The sequence below is a fragment of the Apodemus sylvaticus genome, chromosome 8 (genome assembly GCF_947179515.1).
Source record: "Apodemus sylvaticus chromosome 8, mApoSyl1.1, whole genome shotgun sequence".
Lineage (NCBI taxonomy): Eukaryota > Metazoa > Chordata > Mammalia > Rodentia > Muridae > Apodemus > Apodemus sylvaticus.
Window position 1 is genome coordinate 115,097,836 of NC_067479.1, and position 21,324 is coordinate 115,119,159.

Sequence of the window (21,324 nt, forward strand, 5' to 3'; positions counted from 1 at the left end):
ACAGGTATGGTGTGAAGCCTTGTAAGTTTATCGATTTTGACAGGTAACCTACTCACTCTTGTAAGAAGTTTGGTTCCTGAGTTCAGGAGTTGTATTTGTAAAATGCTCGTCTTTTATCAGAACTTAATCACCAAAACTTATTTCTGGGATTTTTTTCTGACTTGTTTTATATATATATACACATGTATATATATATTTTAAAATACTCTTTAGTCAGCATATACTCCACGCTGTCAAGGTCTATGTATGTCACTTCTAGTACTAGTAGGAGGGCAGGATGGCAGGTCCCACTGTTTGGCATGCCAAAGAAAGAACTGTCACACTTGGACATTTATCTTACTTACCTTTGGGAGGAAAAAAAAATTCACGTGTCTTTTAGGTAAAGGCCGAGGGGCAAAGAAAAGGAAAGCATCAGGCTCAGAAAATGAAGGTGATTATAACCCTGGAAGGAGACCATCTAAAACAGCCAGCAAGGTAAGCAGAGCAGCTCAGAGCATGGCCCCTGGTCGGCTTGCCATGTTCTTGCTCACTGATGGAACGCCTGGTCAGCGGTCTGCATCCTTCTCATCAATAGGAGGCATGAATTTGTGTAACTAGTCTAGTTCTTATGCAAAGACAGCACTACAAGTCAATCAGAGCTTCTGTTTCATCTATTGAGCTGTTGTAGTTATATGCTACTTGAATATTAGAATAGTCTTATGAACTTGGAGTAATTTGATTTTTAAAAATTGAGTTTGTTTGACTATGCCTAATATTCCTAATTAATCTGACCCTTTAGAAACCCCATTTCTTTTGGGTAAATGAGTGGCCTCAGCTGCACTCTCTTTGCCACTTATTTTATCTTCCTCATAAAACTTTCAAATATACATATGGTTGGTTATAGCTTTAGAGTGCCTCCTCACCATTACTTCCCTTCTCCGTCTCTTATCTACTCTGTGACTTTTTAAAGTATTTTATCAATACTTATGGTAGTTTGTGCTCTATACTGTGTATAGCCTTGTTCTGCTCCCATAAATTCTGAATATGTTCTTAAAAGTAGGTCAACTTGAATATTTTCTCATGTGGATATGTATATACTTGTTTAATAATAAAGTTTTGGAATAGTAATGTTGCATTGATGAGAGTTTAACTGGGTCTTGGAGCCCAAGGTAGGCAATTACTGTATCTAATCTGTCTTTCCTTTCACAATTCATTTTAGTCTTAAGTGAGCATGTCAATTATAATTTTAAAAGTATGGTTATTGTTAATATGCCATAATTGTAAGTATAAGGAATAGTAATAGTTCTTAATAGATTTTCCTTTGGGATTTTTAAACTTCTTCTTCTTTTTTGTTTTTTGTTTTTGTTTTTGTTTTTGGTGGGTGGCTAGAAACCGAAGAAAACGTCTTTTGATCAGGATTCAGATGTAGACATCTTCCCCTCAGACGTCACTTCTGAGCCACCTGCTCTCCCAAGGACTGGCCGGGCTAGGAAAGAAGTAAAATATTTTGCAGAGTCTGATGAAGAAGAAGATGTTGATTTTGCAATGTTTAATTAAGTGCCCAAAGAGCACGAACATTTTTCAAAAATATCTTGTGTTGTCCTTTGTCTTTTCTGTCTCAGAATTTTGTACATCTGGCTTATTTTAATGTGATGATGTAATTGATGGTTTTTTATTATTGTGGTAGGCCTTTTAACATTTTGTTCTTACACATACAGTTTTATGCTCTTTTTTACTCATTGAAATGTCATGTGTTTGTTGTCTGATTGGCTTGTAGAATTGTTATAGATTACCGTGCATTAGCACAGATTTTAATTGTCATGATTGCAGACTACAGACCTGCTTTTTGAAATGAAATTTAAACATTAAAAATGGAACTGTGTTCTTAGACTCTTTACTGATGGTGAAACTGTAGTAAAAGTTCCCACACACCTTTAAAATAAATATATTTATTCTTCGCCAGGAGACTTCATGGAAAAAGGTAAACAGTATATGAACATAGAAAGCACTGTTAAACCATCTCAATGTACAAACAGAGCCAGTGGTACATCACAGACTTTTGCTAATATATCAAAAACAAACAAACAAAAATTCCACTAGTGCTTACACGAGAACTCAGAAGCCGGCACTTGAGTCTGTCAACCACTCACTCTCCCAGAGCTGTCAGTCTGCATCATAGTGATTGGACAAGGCCAGAGGTAGCCACTTGGCCAGACCTTCAAGCGTCAAGACTGGGGGAAATCCCAGGATCAGGCCTGAGTCAGCAAGGACACTGGGCTGCTAGAGTCCAGATGGCAGACTAGCCTACTGATTATCCTGTGACATTTCTCCAATGGCTTGTGAACAGGTAAACAACTTATTAACACTGGACAGTGTTTTTGCCTTGGAGGCTATCATGACTGTAAAAATGCTTCATTTTTTCATTCGGTAGTTGTATAATTAAGGATAAACCACTTTTAATTTAAAGTGACACTAACAATTGAACAATGACATTGGATTAACTGAACTGGCAGTTTCGCTGATGCAGAATTCTCTTCTGCTAGTGCGGTGAAGTGGTATACTCTATCTGGGCAGCACAACAGAAAGGAGGAGGCTTGAGAGCATCAAAAAGCAAGGAGAAGCTTCCACACTACCTAGACCAGAGCGTCTTTAGCCTTGTCCTGTACTGCACAAAGGTCCTGGGTCCTTACCGTGAGGCCTCGTTAGTCAGGAAAGCAAGATGTACAGGGACGTACAGTGGTCTGCTCCATAGCCTTGGTGTCTTGGTTATTGAGTATGCAAGACAAAGGAAAGCACCAACATACAGTATAGAAAGAACAGAACCGTACTTCTGTATGTACAAAGTCTTCAGAAACTTAACCAGGGCTAAATCATCTCAACTGGGTCTTTGCCATGCATCTTGACTGTTCAGAGAGGAAAGTAGAAGCTTTAAACTAGATTCTGGTGGTATGAAATGGCTGATTTTCAGAATTTGAAAAGTTTGTATTTCTAGGCAAGTTACACAGTAAGGAATATATATTGATACATATGAAAACTTCTTGGTCCTTTTGAGTTTAACATATTTCAGTTCAAAAACTAAGCAGCAGTAAAAATGTTTTCCTTGCATTTTCAATCTGGAACTGAAGGTCCTGGGGAATGCCTGCAATAGCTGGAATGCTCTCACTGCAGCAGTGGCGACTGGCCGACTCCACTGTTGTCCACTGAGCTGGGGGATACGCTGGGACTGTGCTCTGCTGCATTCCCACTTGAACTTGGGGTCAAGGGTTCATGTCCTTCAGAATTCTCCAGCATTTCCTGAATAAGAGGTGGCATTGATCCAGGAATTTCCATTTTCAAGGTAATTACACGTTCTGCACCTTTTTCAAGAGATAAGAGAAAACCTGTCAGATAAGGGCTCAGCTAGATACTAAGAAACCAACATTCATCTTTAGGTGTGTAAAAGAGTTGTGAAATACAGGTTTCAATACAGGTGAAATACAGGTATTGTGTCTTTGTTGAAAAGAACCAACAACTTATCAGAAGTAAAAAACAAGGTGTTTACAGTGGGAAGGTCAGCCACCAGAATGCCAGTGCCAGTGTGCTTCAAGATCCCAGTTAGACTGGTTCTCAGGCACAGGCTGCTCCACCACTCCTGTGAATACAGAGTATGTACTAATAGGGCACACCAGAGGGTCTCAGTTTTTAAGGAAAAGAAGTGGAAATGTTGATGTGCATATTTAATAGTTGCAGTCCTTCAATCAAATTCAGGAAATAAAATTTACAAAGAGAAGTCACTGATGAAAGATCAGAAAAATAAAGATGAAAGGATGGGCAGTTTCCACAGTGGAAAGATTGACTTGAGTCACAGTATGTGGTGGCTTTCTGAAACTCAGTCCAGTGCCAGGTGGTTTTGTGCCACCACATCCCACAACCCCCACATTTAGCTGGTTAGGTGGAAATACATAAATAACAAGAAAACTACCTCAGAACCATGTGGCTAACATTGCTGGACTGACTCTGCGAATATGGGGCTTGGGACATTTCTATATGTGGCTGCTAGTCCTCAGGTCACTGGCATAGCTATCTATAGAGTGATAGGAACTGCCTCTATATCTATCTATCTATCCATCCATCCATCTATCCATCCATCCATCTATCCATCCATCCATCCATCCATCCATCCATCCATCCATCCATCCATCCATCCATCCATCCATCCATCCACCTCATTCAAATACATCCATTCAAGCACTGTTGTCTTTGCTTCTTTTAATCCCATGCTGGAAATGAACTTAGAATGCTCTCCTCCACACCCTAAAAGTACCAAACCAAAGGGGAAAACAAAAACAAAAACTACAACCCACAAACAAACAAGAACTGAGGTTTTTTTGTCAAGCAAGTTCCCTGTGAGCAGTTCTGCAACAGTTTGAGTCTTGACTTGCCAAGATCCTCAGGTGTAGAATCTGCTGCTAATGGGAAGGAACATGATAGGTAATAGTGTGACTGGCACAAGGAATAATTGCTGAGTCATCTCCATAGAAAAGCCCTCTGCACTCAGCTATGGGATGCCTCTAGGCATACCTGTAATTGCCTGAGGTGCCACATAGACTGAGAATCATGAGGCAAGAGTATTTATATCTCATCCTTTAGTCAGAGGAAGTGCCTACACTAGAGCTGTGGCCACAGCGACTTTTGCCCAGGGGTTAGGGTTTTATGGAGAAGTAGGCCAAGTGTATAGCAGCCTGAGGTACTGGAAAGCTGTAATGATATGTGTGTAATCAAAAATAAACCCTGAAGGGGGGGGGTAGTGAGATTGCTCAGGGCTCAGAGCTTGCTCTGCAAGCTGCTTGACCTGGGATGGTGCCATAGAAAGGACACAGAAATTGAGGGAGAGAAGTGACTCCACATAGTTGTCCCATGACCTCAAAGGGCGTGCATACAAGCCCCAACAATAATGATAGTCTTAAAAAGTGCACCGTCTGGAAAGTCGCTCTTCTAACCAGTCATCCATTTTAAAACTGAATAATCTCTTATTATCACTGGGTAGTGGTATCTGCTTTCTGCTTTTACTGTCTCACCAGAGACAACATAAAATGTCTTCCTAAGGAAACCTGGGGCACTCTTAACTACATGTAACACTCGGGTGCTCAAGCAATGCTTATTCCTTTTGGTTTCTGTGAGATATACATCCCAATTTAAGCAGTAATGGGACTCCTGATATTAAAACATGGGATTTTAAAAGCAAATGCTGGCCCCGCTCTGCTCTGTTCTCCACCCTCGGAGACATACCTTTTGCGCTGATGCTGCGGAGATCCGTGATTTTCATTAAGATCTTTGGAAACATGTGTGGCTTGCTGGGCCGTCGCTTTCTGATGTAAATCTTCAGTGCTTCCAGCAGTGGTTCTTGGAGCTTGTCTACTTTTGTTGGTTCCTCAAGGTCCTGGCGGTCTGGATAGCAGGAGAAAGCATTCAGTGTTTAGTGTCAGACAGGCTCAGGGACTGCTGGCTATCCTTGTCTCCCATTCCTCCTGTACGGTGGCTTTATTTGGTGACTCAGTTGTACACTAAACTGAATAAATTCAATTGCTTTAAGCAGTGACGCTTGAAGATGTCCCCTTAGTAAGCTCATTTGACGCCCACTTGTTCAAATTCAGAGGCAAGAATTACCTCTCATGGCCAGATGGTGGCAATATTGAGCTGAACATAAGAACCTTGGGCAGCCTGTAAAAACCCTCCCCCTTAATTACAACCATTACTGTTGAACTAAAGTTGACTTCTGGTTAGCCAGCAGGGGTCACTACAGAGAAGGGGCCATACTTTATTCCAGCCCTCCAGGTATGCACCTGCACAGTGGGGAAGCCCAAGTGCTGATTTGAATTCAAATAATAGGAGATTCTTGTGGGTCATCACTAAAAAGTTTTTAGGCATTTACAAAAGTGCCTACTTCCTACAAGAGGAACTGGACAAACTGCATTTTGGCATTTCGTTTTGATCAGGAGCTCAAATACTTAGTTTGCAACAGAAAGAAGTACAACTGCCCCTAGTGTGAGGGTTGTAAACACAAGCCTTTCTCCTTGCAAAAGAACCCCAGTGGAGAAGTCCCCTGTGCCTTTGAAAGTGCTCTGCTCTGCGTGGGGTCTGGTGATGGTTTCTAGAGAGTCAGTACCTCCACAGATCAGGCAGATGGCACTGAGAAGGCCAGTTTCTGTGTCATCCATTTCCAAAGGCAGGAGCTGGTTGGCAAAGGTGAACACAAGGTCAGTCAGAGGACCAAAGCCAGCATTGTGCATCTGAGTTCGATTTAGTGTAAGGCCATCAGAGAAAGTCATGGTGTCTTGCTCTGGGGTATACCTGGTACAAATTCTGAGAATCTGGAAGGAAAACAAAAGTATGCATGTACAGTTGCTGCATCATCTGTGAAGGCTGCCCTGACAGCTCTGACAAGATCCATGGCAGAAGAAATATCACGTCCCAAGGAGCCTGGGTCACATGGACAGTATGCCCCACTGTTGATGTTAATGGCTTCTTTCATTAAACGTTAGCAGATGTTGAAGAACAGAGCTAAAGTTATTCAGGGAATAAATCATCATTTGATTGAAATATCTATTTCCTGAGTACTTACCTCTCAGGCACTAAGCCAGGTGCTAGGGCAAAGAAGATTAACAAGATTCTATTTTCAAAAGCTTAGTCAACCAAAAATAAGTAAGAATGATCCTAACCAACTGTGATAGCTAATCTTCATGTCAACTTTATGGGGTCTAAAATTGCTATGTAACACACATACTTCTGGGCTTGTCTAAGTGTTGGCATTTCACAAGGGCTTAACTAATCAGACAAGATGCAGCCTGGATGTGTGTGGCCCACGCTCCACAGACTAGGAGCTTCCAGACTGAAAAGAAGTTGGCATTCTCCTGACTCTGGGTACAACGTGCCTCAGTCCTGCAGCCATGGCTTTTTTCTGATTGTGTCTTGTATTCTCAAACCATGAGCCCAAATATACCTCCCTTAACTTGTGTCTTTCAAATATTTGGTTGTAGCCACAGGAAGGTAACTATAAGAAGTCTTTATTAGATACTTAGCATGGACCAAGTGTACACACCCTCTACCCAGTCTTTCAGACGAACATCCAATAGATTTCAAATGAAGGACGATGAGTCTGAGTCAGACTCAAGGGAAGCCCTCTCACAATACGGTGTGTTTGTAGCCACACAGGCAGCCATCATGCCACAGACAGGAACAGAGGCAGCAGAGTGCCGGGGTTAGGAGGAGCTCGGAGCTCAGGGTCAGAGCTGGGGAGAGGGTGCTTGTACCCCACCATGGAGCACAAGCAGACCCTCTTCTCCAGAAGGGGCTCCCTCCTTGTACTTATCGTTACTGCCCAGACATCCATGTGTTCCACATATACCCTTGGGGCTGGGGAGCTCCAGCAGTCTCCAGTCCTTCCTTCCCTAGGAGTCTCCAGTGTACCTCATGGAGCAGGCTTCTGGGTGCCCTGTTCCCTCTGGTAAGCAGAGGTTAAATCACCTAAGCAGAGTGTCTACCCAGGGGTGGAGGGAGCCTAGAGATTTTCCTGACATGATTCAACTGAGGGTGGCTCCCTGAAAGCCCGTGACTGTAATGATCAGTAGGATGAGTATGTGAGGAAATTCCTGCCTCTTAGTCCTAAGGCTGCACAGTAGTCCCCAGAAGGACACAGTACCTGCCCTTGAAGCCTCTTTACCCTGGCCTCAACTCCAGGGTTTAAACACAGAAGCTGGCCTCCCTCTCTAGAGGCTCTGGAAGATGTGGTTGAGGAATTCCCCATTCTCACAGCTACCAAAAGGGCCACAGTGCTACTTGGACTGAAGCTGCAGCCCTATCACTCAAAGTACTAGACGTCAGGGCCCCATTTCAAGGCTATGAGCAGTAGGCCTCTAGGGGACACAAGGATGCAGCCCTGAGAAGAGATTAGTGCCCATTAGACATGAAGGGATCACAGAACTCAACCCAGTGAGGAAACAGCTGGAGGGCCTGTGCCCTAAGATCCCAGCCTCCAGACCTGTGAGCCAGGGCTTGGCAGCTTCCTGCTCTCTGATTTAATAATTAAGACAAAGTTTCCATAGACCACAGGTGGTGGCCTCACAAAGTTATGCCAAGGGCTAGGCCAGGTGTTCCTTACTATGTTCCCTGTAGTCAAGTTAGGCAGGGAATCATTATGGTCTTGAACACCTGCAAAGCTATCCTATGTGTAGGTTGCAAATATTCCATGGGGTTCCAGGGTAGAGTGAGGAGGGTCCGTGAGCAGGAGGCAGTACTCTGTGTAATGATTGGGCCTGGCTGGTCTAGAGAGGGTATAGAGATGCTAGGGAGCAAGCCATCCCTGAAGACCAGTGAGGAGTCACTCTCATGACCACAATGGAGAGGGATACAAGGAAAGTTCTATCAAAATCCCAGAGACCTCTGAATATTTGACAATTCAGTGAAATTCCAACACCCGAAAAGGGCTCTCCAGATCTAGAAAGTAACTGGGAAGTGGTCTCCTCAGAAGATCCTGGAAGCCTCCAACTCCCTCCTCCTTCCTTCCTGCAATCTTCTCTTTCCTCCTACCCACTCCTCCCTCCCTCCTTCCTCCTGGAGTTCAGAAAAGATCCTACCAAGATGTCCAAGCAGGCAGCCTTGAGCAGGGTGATCTGGTCTGCAATGGTCAGGCCCGTGAAGCCCGGCAGGCGCTTGGCAAACTCCACGATCTTAATAATGCACTTGGTGGCCAGCTCACTGAATTTGTCCCAGAGGCCCAAGTCCAGTCGGACCCGGTGGTCAGCGCTGGAATTCTGAGAGGGAGGAAGAAGAAGAAAGGGGGGTGAGTGACTGGCAGCAAAGTGTGAGGGTGCAGGGTTGGGGTGCTTCCCGCAGGCGCTCAAACGTGCTTTCTCTGAGCCACCTAGGATTCCTGCTTTCAGCTAGCACAGACTGTTCACAACAGCCTCGAAACAGTCAAGGAGCAAATGAAGGAAAGTTTCCCTGCATGCTTATCCACTCCCAGTGAAGGAACGGCAGACCTACTGTGGTGTATCTGCTGCCTCTGACAGTGATCATCACTGCTTACTACTGCCATATGGGTATCCCGAGGAAAAACACAGCACTGGGTTCCAGTCTGGCCTAGTCAAACTTGAGTCATATGAAGCCTCTGGATCTTCTCATAGGAGACACAGGAAGGAGCATGTGAGTCCCACTATGGGCATGCCAAGCCCCACATACTATATAGTAATGACTATATAGTGAGCGGGAAGGTGTCATCAACAAAAGGGAGACACCCATCTGCAACAGCCAATAGCATTATACTAAAGGGAGGAGGGTGGACGCACAGGACCAGCGCATCAACACACTGGCAGAGCACAGGGCACTGCGGGCAGGGAAGGCTGACACAAGGGAGGAGGGGGCCTTTCTAAAGTGTTGAGACTAGTCTGCAACATGCCAATTCATACCTTCTTAGAAGATAACACAGTATGTCGTGAAAATTATACTCCAGAAGCTAAACTCAGATAAAATGAGATACCTACAAGATGTTTATTGGAGGAGGTGGAAACTTTCTCCGAGTTCCATTTCAAACAAATTAAGAAGAGAGACTATTAAACAGGAGAAAGTGCAAAGTCTGAGCGGTGAAGTGTTTAGGAGGCTTGCTTTATTTAATGGCGGCACTGGTTTGCTAGTCACCCTTAGAACATACACCGAGGAACACAAGTGTAGGATGCCGGCAGCTTGGTATATGCAACAGAATAAGGAGAATATTAACCACTGAGTCAGGGGTCTAAGGAACCAGAATGTGGCCTACAGTGCCCATAGACACCACTACAGGGACATGATGGAACAGAAGGTAGCCTGCAGTAACCATAGCAACAGTATAATGTCCAGCCTCCATGATGCACTGAAATGTCTCCTAAGAAAAATAAAAGTAGAAAAGTGACACTCAACACTGTATGATGTCACAACTAAAGGCTTAGGCCTGTCAGGTACCCAGAGCTACAGAAGTATTAGGAAAGCCTCCATTAGGGGACTGGCCCAGACACCTCTTGCCCAGGTCTCATCCCTCTGACCATCTCCTCTCATTATGTCTCTCAGAATTTCCTCCCTCATTTCTGTCATCATCCCCCTCATCTCTGTGAAACTACAAGGCCAAATCACTTCAGTGATGGGAGAGCATCTGACCCCTGCTAACGCTGTGCCCACCAACTCTCAGCTCTAGCCTCTCATGTCTCCTTGCTGTACCTGAAGGTTGACCAAAGCCTAGCCTCAGGCCTCTATACCGTGAGTTTCCATTTCTAGATAGCTGCCTCTCATCCCTGCATCATGTCCTCCATGTCCTCCCTTGAGTCTGTGGTGAACTTGACCTTCTGCTCTACCTCCCCTGGCCTTCTATGCAGAGAGCCCACCTCTCAGCATTCTCCCCTTCCCAGCCTTGCCTCTAAATGCCTGCATTGCTTCCTGGTCTACACATAGTCCTTGGCTCATCTGCTTTGCTTGTGACTGCCCATCATACGGAAGACACATGAGCACTGAGTAGAGGCAGTTAAGTTGAGTGACAGTCACACAAGTCTTTACTTGTCTGAGATGACACAGCACAACTGTCATTGTGTGGAAGAGACTCAAAGAGGCTAAACATGAAGAGACTATTTCTCCAGTAAGTAGCCTAGACCTCTTCATGAACTCTGGAACTCCATGGCAAACTGAAGCATACAAGGAGAGACTAGGTTCCCTAGGCCTGGTGTGTGGCCCTCTTTACAAATGCCCCTAGCGCTGAGAATTCAGTTATGCATTGTAAACCAATGGCTTCCGTGCCCTTTTTCAGTCAAATTGGTCCATAGAAGTTTATAAAGTTATCTTTACTCCTCACCATCAGTAGGAATCCAGAGGAAGAGTCTGAAGATGGGAGTCTAGAGAAGGCCTCAGAATAGTGGTGGCATTATGGCTTCCACAGTGTCCCTGCAGAAACAAGCATGCATCCTCCAAACTAATTTTATGTCTCCCTCAAGGATCTTAGTGGAACACAGCACACTTGGGGGGTATGTGTGTGCAAGATCAAGGCATGGGGCCATTCAAGCTATAATTAAATTTAATAGGCAGTTTATCCAGCTCACAGAAATATGCCATGGAAGAGAAGGACAGAGTTGAGTCGAGCTTGGGAAATCACTTTACAATGGAGTATCCATCTGGAAAAAATGACATTGCTGGATGCAGCCAGTGTGAAGGAAATCTTCATCAGCTTTGGATGAACTGCTCTATCATGCAAGGCAGGGAGTGGGAGGGGGCTATGGCCCCTTCTATTAAAATGGCGAACAACTCAGTATGGGCCTGTCAATCCAGCTCATGATTATGCAAACTGAAGGCAAAAGGCAGTTAATAAAACACAAAATAACCTCCTATTTTATTATCCTGACTGCTGGATTCATAGACATGAGGCTTTAAATGACTCCTATATTATCTTCCAGCTGCAGTAGGTGGAGAGTGCGGCACGCTAGGGTTGGTGATGGAAGCAGCTACTGCGAGCACTGAGTGGGATGAGGGGGAAGATGCTCAGAGCAGGTGAGGACTGTGAAGAGGAAGAGGAGGGAGGAGGAGCAGGAAGATGGCAGGCTGAGCCAGGCCTTGCTGCAGCAGGATCCCTGCCTGCCTGGGAAGTCCCCTAGAAGAACGCACATTTCCCAAAATGCTGTGCCTTGCAGTCCCCTGGGCCTGCTTGGGAAAAGCCCATCCCTGTCAACCCAGTTAAATGATCCTTTCTCCCATGGCACAGCCCCTTCTGTTGTTTCTCTGGCTGGCATCACTTCCAGGAAAATACTAACCAACAGAAGCAAGATTTACATTGTCTAGAAGCCCACTGATGGTTGATTGGAGCTCCTGGGTGAGTGAAGTGAAAAGAAAAAATCCCTTTCTTTGTGGAGCTGTAGAAAGAGCCCAGGGCCATATGCATGCCCTGGAAGCAGCATCACCAGCAAGCCGCATCCCAGCCCTGCTCCCCCAGCAAGCCGCGTCCCAGCCCCGCTCCCCCAGTCAGGGTCTCGCTGCAGCCCAGCCTGGCAGTCATCCTCGCTCTGAATGCCAAGGGCTGGGATTTGGGGTATAGGCTATAGAATTTCTTCAGAAGAACTGAGTTAAAGGTCTGTGGGAATGTCATGAGTCTCTCCCGAGCAGCCTCCCTTGTCCTGGAGTCACTTGCACATCCCAAGAGTGACCTCCAAGTCCTCTTAATGAAGTGGTTCTGTCTTCTGTATTGCCTTTCTCCATTATGCACACACATATGTGCCCTGCAGAACATTCGCCAACATTCCCAAGAGCTAGGCACCATTATGGTCCTGTTTGTCTGAAAAGGAGGCTAAGGCCCAGAAAAGGGCAGTGGCCTGTACCAGGTCCCTGGGTAAGCAGAGGGGACAGTAGTCACCCATCCAGATGAGCTGTGGCAGCCACAGCTTTTTCTTGGTGTTTCATCTCTTTTATTTCCTGGTGAGAACTCAATGTCCCTTAAACTTTACATTGTGTTTGTGACTTCCTTCCTGATCGGAAATGCTCATGACAGCATTCCCAGCACCATCATGCTGAGGATGTCATAAGTGAGACTAGCATCTTCCTGGCCAGTAAACATGACCCCAGACACGGCATGATGCCATGTCCGTTGTCACGGGACAGCTAGGCACGCATGGCAGTGGGGAACAAGGACAAGCAGCATGAGAGTCAAAGGAAGCGGTGCTCATGGGACGCTCAGGGAGGCAGCAATGCTTTCCAAACAAGCAAAGGTAAAGGCAGCCGCCAAAGGCGGGAGGCCTGGATGGGGAACCTCAGGACTGTCAGAGGGCCCGCGCGAGTGAAGACGGCCACAGCCCTGGCCTGAGAGCCAAAAGTAATGCTACTTCAAGTTTCCCAGGTAGTGAAACTTTTCTGAGGTAGCTCCACAAGGCCAAGATGATGAGAACTGAGTACGTCTGTCTAGAAAATAGCAAGCAGAACGGGAACATGGAAGGCAGGTGTGTACAGTACAGGGAACTGGTATGGGCTGGGTCAAGGTGACACAGCTTTGAGAAACACAGGGCATCAGAATTCTGGTCTCATGGCACCCAATCTGGGGTCCAACTCCCTTAAGAAGCCATATTTTCTGAGTTCTAGGTTTTCTCTTTCCTGGCCAATCAAACATGCGATTTCTCTAAAAAGCAAGCCATGCCAGAGTTGCTTATGGTCTTGCTGTTGTAATGCGTGTCTCTCAGAGCCTATGGTAAGCTCATGACTCTGTCTGCGGCCATTGTTCTGGGTGTTTAAGCCTCTGGGATCTTCATGGTTCACGGTTCCAAACCTCTGCCAGGTCAGCTTATGTCCCATGAAGCCTCGAGAGTGGGGGGAGCAGCAGCACAAGGCAAAGTGGCCTGTGCTCCTAGGAGACTAGAGTCATGGTTGCCAGCTCACTTTTCTGCAAGTCAGTCATGTGGCTCTGAATGATGTGAAGCTACTCACAGGCTCCAGGCAGGGGACGGCCCTCCAGTCTACGTCCTCTTCCTGCCAGGAGACCCACTGAGACCCTTTTCTCACAGAGCCATCTGGCTACACATGAAGACTGTACCACCAAAATCACCATTGTAGAGATGAGGAGCCCAGGCTTATGGGATGACTTAAGTGCCACCTAAGCAGCACCAGAGACAACAGGGAGCTTGGCAATGGGCTTCCTGCTCAGGTCTGGGGTAGACGGTGGTAGGCGTGTGTCTGTGTCCTTGTTTCATCCAATATGGCTGCTTCCCGGGATCCGCTACCGTGCCCCTAATTGACTATACTTTGAGGAATAAAGGCTACAGGGAAAAATTGGCAGAAGTAGTTATCTGCTGTCTGAATTCTTCCCTGCCCACTTATGCCACAGGCGCCTGACACATGTGCTACCCCAGGAGATGGGCAGGAAGTTTCTTGCCTTTGAAGCAACTGCCTCCCTATAAAAAGCTTTTAACAAATGCTGTATTCAGTTGTGGGAGCTTGCAAAGGATGTGCTGTGGCTCCGTTGTTTGTGTGTATTCCCACCTACTTCCAGAAAGGATCTGAAGTCCCTTACACTGAAAACAAAGCCAGATCTGGGCAGATATGTTAAAAATAAAGGAGCAGTCTGCTGGAGGCAGGTCAGAGCGCGGCAGCACATGGACACACTATCCTGAAGACTGTCCTGCAGCCCAGCAGGGAGGGTCTGGCCTCTGATGAACTTATCACATCTCTCTCACTCCATTGGAAAGGTCACCCACCAGAGCGCTTGGGATGAGGGTTGCCCGGAGCCAGGTGGGCTGGATTCTATTGTCTGAGTGCTGGGTCTCAAGTAGATGCTGTTTCTGGAGAGCATGGAACCATTCAGACATGAGGTCTAGCTAGAACTAGCTCACTAGAGGTTAAACTTTGCAGGTCATATCCAGCCACTGTTTTCTGCCATAATGTCTTCTTTCTGGTCATTTCAAGCATACTCTCCTGTCCCATGAGTGCACCCACATACTCTCTCCGCCTGCCCTGCCATGAGCACCCCACACTTCTGTACAATGGCAAGTCCTCAGAAACTGTGAGCCAAAAGCATTTCTTCTCCCAAGTTGCTTCTGACAGGCATTTTGTCTCTGCAACATGGAACTAACACAGCAGATTGTTCCCACAGTGGCATACATAGGAAGGGGTCCAGAAAGCACCATGGGTACCCCTCAGCCTTAACTTTAAAACTAATATTTGGTTGTAGTCGCTTATCTGGAAGGAGATCCCAGATTCCAGAAAGGGAGCTGGAGAGAGTCAGAAATGCCCACCACTGAGATAGATGGAGCTGGACCTTGCTGAAGAAGGCTGGCAGAAAAGACTCATCATCCTCCTGAGGTGGCAAAGAGACTGGGATGTTTCCACTAAGGCTGTTTGCCTGAGGTTGGACGCTGCTTCTAGGGAGCTGTGCCTTATGTAGGAGTAACCTTACTGAAGCTAAGGCTACACTTGGATGTGGGCCCTCAGAAGAGGCAAACATTGCCACCAAGGCATCTCATCTGATTATCTTCTGAGTCAGGTATGAGGGTATGAGGGCATGTTTAGACACCTCCATGTGGGGAAGAGTGAGGGTTCCTGGTCAGTGGAACGTGGTCCCTGGTCAGTGGAACGCCGTCCATGGTCAGTGGAACGCCGTCCATGGTCAGTGGAACACAGTGCCTGGTATGGTTAGACCCAGGGTTCCCCTCTAGCTTTGCCTCTTTCAGTCCTCTTCAGGTGACCTGCTTTTATTGCATCCAAAAGGATGGCCATGCCTTTTCTGGCATTAGGAATTTGGTTTGCTCCTGGGCAGCAAAGCACTGGCTGTCTAGAGTTCCACCCCGCCCATTGCATATGGTGCAGTTTAAGTCCGTGTCTACTACTAGACCACAAAACACAGGAAAAGGTACTTAATCCTTTTATAGCTTGGCTTGGCCAGTGTCACTAGAGGTGAAACTTTGCAGGTCATAACCAGCCTCTGTTTCCCACCATAATGTCTGCTTTCTGGTCACTTCAACCATGCTCTTCCACTGGTCAATAGGCCCTACTCATACGGTCCTCTGAAGAAGAAAGGGATGAGGGCACTGATCGTGGCTCCTGTAAGTGATGACAACTTGGTGAATACCAGCTACAAAGATGATAACCACCAAAGTGGAGACCTCTGACTTGCTCTCAGTGTTCTCCATCATTTACACATGGAGAGAAAAGAGCCGCTTCTGTCTTTGAAAGCTCTGCAGGTTCCCTTCCTGCTCCTCACTCTCACCTGGCATTGGCTACCGTTCCTCAGGATGCTATTTCTCAGCTCCGCCCTCTGCCCCAGCTGGAGCCGGATGTCTTCACGCTTTAGTTTAAGACTCACCTTGACACTAAGCCAGACACAACTATACGGTGCCTATAGCACTTCCTGATAACCATCTCCAAAAGGAAGAAAGAGCTTCTCAATGGCACTAGTCAAAAGTCGCCCACTGTGACTGCAGAGCCCCAGTCCGTCACATCGGCATGCGGATGGGCTTGGTGTTCCTGCCATGCTCTGTCAGTGTAAGAGGCCCCGTTCCAGAATTATCCTAGGGATTTATCTCATTTCAACTCCTAGCCGTGACATCAGCCCACGGACACGTGAGACAGAAGTCATTTGCTCACACCACCTAGCTATGGAGAACTGAGAGAGCTGGGACTCTTGGCCCATGCTCTGATGTATGGGTGCTTTCCAGTCTTTGTGTCCATCCCATGTGAATATGACAGCTTCCTGGAAGCATCCAGCCTTGTCCTGCCTTGGGCTAAAACAGCGGAGACTGGGCTTGGTGCAGCAGGCAAGCCAACATTTCTGCTTCTCTTGACAAGGGCAGAAAAAAGCCCCGGAGGTCGTTCTTGACCGTGGTTTTTTAGTATGGGCTGAAGAGAGCTGCTTCAGCGTCCCAAAGCACATGCAGCCTTTCCGGCCACACCAGGGAGCCGGAGTCACCAAGTGCCTCGGCTGCCACGGCCTCTGGAAGGGCCTCCTACTCACTTTTAGCTTCCTTTGCTTGGCCAGGAGACACATTGCCTTGCACTGCTGCAGCTTCAGCTCCCACAGGAGCCTGGGCTTCCCTGGGCATTTCCCAGCATGCCCCAGCACCCTCTTGCCTGTGCCTGGAGCCCTCCTGGCCTGCCCCAGCCACCTCTGCAGTTGCTGGCAGGGACTAACATCCAAGCGCAGGACACCATGCACTCTTATAGTGTGGCTTCAAAGTTCCTCTCTCCACTATCCCTGCTCCTTCCTGGCATCATTGTTGACTCTTTGTATTCTGAGGATTTCCGTGCTATTATTTTCCCAGTATGCCTATTACCAAACAAAAGATGTAACACCCTCATTTTAAGCACATTTTCTAGTTAGCAATGTAGGCAACAGCATGCGTCATTGAAAGGTCATGGTCATGAATTCTATTCATTCATTTCTCAAGTATCTACTGAGTATCCAGTGTGTGCAACAAACTGAGAGTGTATGTTACTGAGCACAATACATGCTAACCTTGAAAAATTCAAGATCACATGAAATTACCTGGACACCCTCCAACCAAACACTTACCTCTCTCCCTGCCTCTTCCTTGACTTATAACCATAGTAAAAGCCACTTTCTCACTACAGAGCGGAAAACATGGACTACCTACTCACTGGGCCCAGATCACCTCTGTCCTGTACCCTTCCAGGTTTTCTTGAGATTATACACATCTTTCTCCTGCAAGCCATCCTGACTCAGAGGATGGATGACCCCATAATCCTTCCTGGGATCTGTAGCTAGATTTATATTTAAAAGATGAACCCCAGACCCCCCTCTAGGTTAGATATCTTCCATAACCTATGTGATAAATTTCTGGCTTGAGCAGACCAAAATCCCTAAGAGGAGACACAAGCATAAATGAATTGTGCTGCTACTGTCCAGCATGCATGCCACCACACAGTAGGTATTCATGGATGAACAACCAACCAGCCGCCTTAGCCCCTGTCCCAGGGATACATGGCGGGAGAAGGGGCAGCAGGTGTCCCGACGGGCTGACAGGCCAGTAAGCATATCTGCCAGGCGTAAGGAAGTGTATGGGCATTTCCTTGTATATGTATATGCACAGGGGCACTTCCTTGTATATGTATATGCACAGGGGCATTTCCTTGTATATGTATATGCACACGGGCCGGTGCCCACAGCCCTGGCATCCTGGGCAGCAGCTCTTACCGTGGTGTATTTGCCCAGCTGGCAGAGTGAGGGAAAGGTTTCCTGGTGGGCTTTCCGGATCTTCTCGGTGAGGTCATCGAGTTCTGCTGTCATCTCATAGCTCTCTGTGCATTCCTGCTTTGAAGGCTCCTTCTTTTTCTTGTTTCTGTCGTTCCTGACAGCTGAAAAGGAGAGATGAGAGGTTATGGAGGGTCACGCCCTACCTTCCCTAGTGTGCAGTGTGCATACTTCAGTTTGTGTAAGCTTCACCTGAAAGGTGTTCCCATGCGAGCTGCATGCCTTGAGTGGGAAGGGTCGTAAGGGTTGTCCCGAGAGACTGTACTACACAGACCCTGTCCTGGCTGGGCGTTAGCTTGTTTGGTTTGCTTTTTTTTTTTTTTTTTGTCAACTTGCCACAAACTAGAGTAATTTGGGAAGAGGAAATCCAACCGAGACATGCCTCCGTCAGATTGCCTGCAGACAAGCTTACAGGGCAGATCTTGATTAATGGCTGATGGATGGGTGGGGCCCGGGTCACCCCTGGCAGGTAGTGATGGATGTTATCACAAAGCATGCGGAGCAAGCTACATCCTCTATGGCCTTCGCTTCGGTTCCTGTTCCAGGTTCCTGCCTTGACCTAGTTCCTGCCATGACTTCTGCCACTGATGTATTATTACCTGGAAGATGAAATAACTGAACCTACAAGTTGCTATTAGTTATGGTATTGACCACAGCAAAGAAAACCCGACAAGGACAGATCCCTCGAAAGGTTGTTTCACAGCAGGTGTAGCCTATCTGAATAGTCTCATTATTTACTTATTTTACTTTACTGGCTGCTACCTGAAAAGATTCTGCTTGAGGGTCATAAGACTGTTGTTTATGTCCCTTGATGTGTTATTCTTAGATTTCTTGTGTTAACCACACAATATCCCATTACTCGGGTTACTTAAAGTAGTATGGAATCCTCAGCCAAGACAGCTGTCTACTCACACATGTGTGCATTCACACACACCCAGTTCCAGGTCACTTGTGTCTGGCTTTATGGGCTCCCTGGTCCTGCACATCCCAGCCCAACAGGATACTGGTACACAGTAGTACTCGGGATTCAGAGTTATAGGACAGCCTCTTCCAAGAGCCACACCTCTCCCTGGCTGTGAGTGCCACGCCAAGCTCTTGGCTAGGAGCACTTGGAAGGAACCTGAAACCCAGGGAGGCAGATAAGTGATACCAGATCACATAAACCCTCCAGGGAGTCTGCGTTCCAGGGGTGTCAGGATGTGTACTATGCCAGCATGACCTGGGCATGAGTGATGCAAGATGACCCAGGGCATAATCTGATCTGCCTAAGAGGATTTGGCCTGGATGTCTCCCTAAGGGCACAGAGGCCAACAGGACACACAGGATCCATACTAGGAGAGTCCTCGGGCCCTGTGTGGGCAGGAGATGAGGGTAGAGACAGGGAGACATGAAAGGGAAGGTAGAGTGAGGAGAGAGGAGGATTGGAGGAAGTGAGGGCAGCCTAAGGCAGACAGGAAGTCAGTAACTGTGGAAACAGTGCATTGGGCCAGGAGGGACCACTGCTGGGAAGAGGAGGCTTTGTGGGTGTCCTGATACCTGAGACTGGAGGTCTGATCACAGAACTCACCTAATCCCTCTTCAAGGAGGCAGAACTGCCAAGTTCTCTCTTTACAGGATCTACTTACTATCAAGGAAGTAGACTTATGGGAGAACACAGGCAGGCAACTGGAACAGAGAGCTCTCCTAGACTGTGGAGATGTAGAGGGCCAAGCGGGGGCTCCATGCTGGTCCCTTTCAGTTCTGTGACCAGACAGACCTTCCTTGGAGATATGAGGAGTGGGCGGAAGGCCTCACGTTGTAAAGTGTGCATGTGCATGTGCATGTGCATATGTCACACTACAGAAGCGGTATGCAATAAGGTGGGCAGCACAGTGGTAAACTGTGGTTTCTCGGCTCTCCTGAGGGATGGTGTTCTGCCAGGGAGAGGACACTGTATCTCAAGGCTTGTGTAGCCTTGGGCTCCTGTACCAGACACGAGACCCTTCCTTTGACCTCTGCTTTGCCAACACAGAGGTAAAACCTAAGCAACAAGTCTTTTCCAAGCAATTCTGAGGGAGGTCTGGTGTTCCTCAGTTACCATATGTCCCAGGACTTCCTGCTCCACCACACACCTCAGAGCTAACCTAACAGTAACACGAGTGTCACCATTCCCACCACCGCTGCTCCCATGAGGAACAGTCCACACGCCCATCTGTGGGTGGCACATAAACCATAAGGCTCATCAGATGACAGACTCTTGCTTACTATCAAAAGAAGGATATACTGATGCAGGCTACACTGTGGATGGACTCTGAAACTGTGCTGAGGGAAGAAACCAGTTGCTGTAGACCTTGGAATATACCTTCCTATTTGTATGTGATATCCATAGCTAGACTGCAGTGGCTTCGAAGGGTTTGGGTTGGGGAAAGGGGCTGGAGGGAGCACAGTTTCTTCTAGAAGAACAGAAGGTGTCTGGATTTCATAGTGGTGCAGGAGCAATAAATAACTTCATGTACATAGATAGCATACTTCACATGACGAGTGCCACACTGGGTGCCTTTTGGAGAACTTCTCAGGACAGTTCTGAGGCCACAAGTCTCTAAACACCTCTGACCAGAGGCAGAGGCCAAATTTCACCTTTGACCCTCAAAGGTGATCAGTTCCAATGCCAGGCAACCAGTGTTGCGAGCTCAGAAGTCGCAGGTCATAGAGCCCCGCAGGAGCTGGGGCAGGAGTTCCTTCTGTCTCTGGGGCTCAGAACCCCCTCTCTGCAAACAGTAGAGGAAGATTTCAGTGGAATATACAGAAAGCCAGAGGAAGGGAGCGAGCGACTCCAGAAGGATCAGGCAGGCCTGGAGTCGTCTCTGTAGTAGTTGTCACCAGAAAGTGATGTGCTGGCTTCCCAGTCTCTACCTCTGAATGGAGCTGTTCCAGATGCTGAGAAATGAAACTTCCTGGGCTAGTGGCGCTGTGGACTGTGTGTGTGTGACCACCTGAACCCTGGACTGCTTGTCGTGCCATGATAGGATCCTGCCCTCCTCACACAGCCTGAAAGGATGGGGCGGGCGGAGATCCTGTGGAGGCCCTGCAGCTCTCAGGTAACTTGGCTGGTTCTGAATGTCATGTGGACTGTGCTGCGGGACACCTGCCGCACAAAATGACAATGAAGCCCTGTGAAGGATGCCACGGACAGCTCAACGTGCTCCATGCCCGAGACTCGGTGTGAATGTCCTCCCCGGGTCTGCAGGCAGGCGAGTGACAGCAAGAGCCACGGAGCCCAAGGTCTTCTCCCTGTGGCCTCAGCTTATCTGCCCCCAGAGCACCTGGCTGCTGCAAGCTGCTGCCTCTCCACGGTGACCCTGGGGTCTGACGAGCTGCGGCCTCCTTCTGGAGAAGACAGTGTGCATACACGGTCAGCTTGCATCCCAGCCTGCTCCCTGCCCCATTGCTCTGAGGAACACAGAAAGGAAATGCTACTTCTGCTATATTCCCAAAGTTTGACATGGCCCCACCCACAGTGGACTCCCAGGGACTGTCCTGTGAGGGGCATTGAGAATGGGTGACTAAATATGGGGTCCCATCCCCTTTGGGGGTATGTATGTGGTCAGGCAGAGCTCATCTGAGCTCTGTTGCTT

The 21,324-nt window shown here is 47.4% G+C and overlaps 2 protein-coding genes across 5 annotated transcripts in view; one reads left to right on the forward strand and one right to left on the reverse strand.

Annotated features, from left to right (window-relative positions):
- Positions 1-1,861, forward strand: part of Top2b (DNA topoisomerase II beta) — a 65,533-nt gene extending 63,672 nt beyond the window's left edge. Inside the window, exons 35-36 of the mRNA XM_052190372.1 lie at positions 380-474; positions 1,369-1,861. Of these exons, the coding sequence (XP_052046332.1) occupies positions 380-474; positions 1,369-1,536 (263 nt within the window). The 3' untranslated portion in view covers positions 1,537-1,861. The remainder of the gene's footprint in view (positions 1-379; positions 475-1,368) is intronic.
- Positions 1,862-1,937: 76 nt separating this feature from the next.
- The window catches only part of Rarb (retinoic acid receptor beta), a 354,451-nt gene continuing 335,064 nt past the window's right edge, over positions 1,938-21,324 (reverse strand). For 2 of the 4 annotated variants that reach the window (XM_052190375.1, XM_052190376.1), the window contains 5 exons: positions 17,654-17,814; positions 8,592-8,768; positions 6,125-6,191; positions 5,248-5,406; positions 1,938-3,335 (listed from right to left, as the gene is read on the reverse strand). In XM_052190375.1, coding sequence (XP_052046335.1) covers positions 3,139-3,335; positions 5,248-5,406; positions 6,125-6,191; positions 8,592-8,768; positions 17,654-17,814 — 761 coding nt within the window. In that variant the 3' untranslated portion in view covers positions 1,938-3,138. Of the gene's footprint in view, positions 3,336-5,247; positions 5,407-6,124; positions 6,330-8,591; positions 8,769-17,653; positions 17,815-21,324 lie in introns of all 4 variants that reach the window. The other 2 variants (XM_052190373.1, XM_052190374.1) reach the window with 1 other exon arrangement.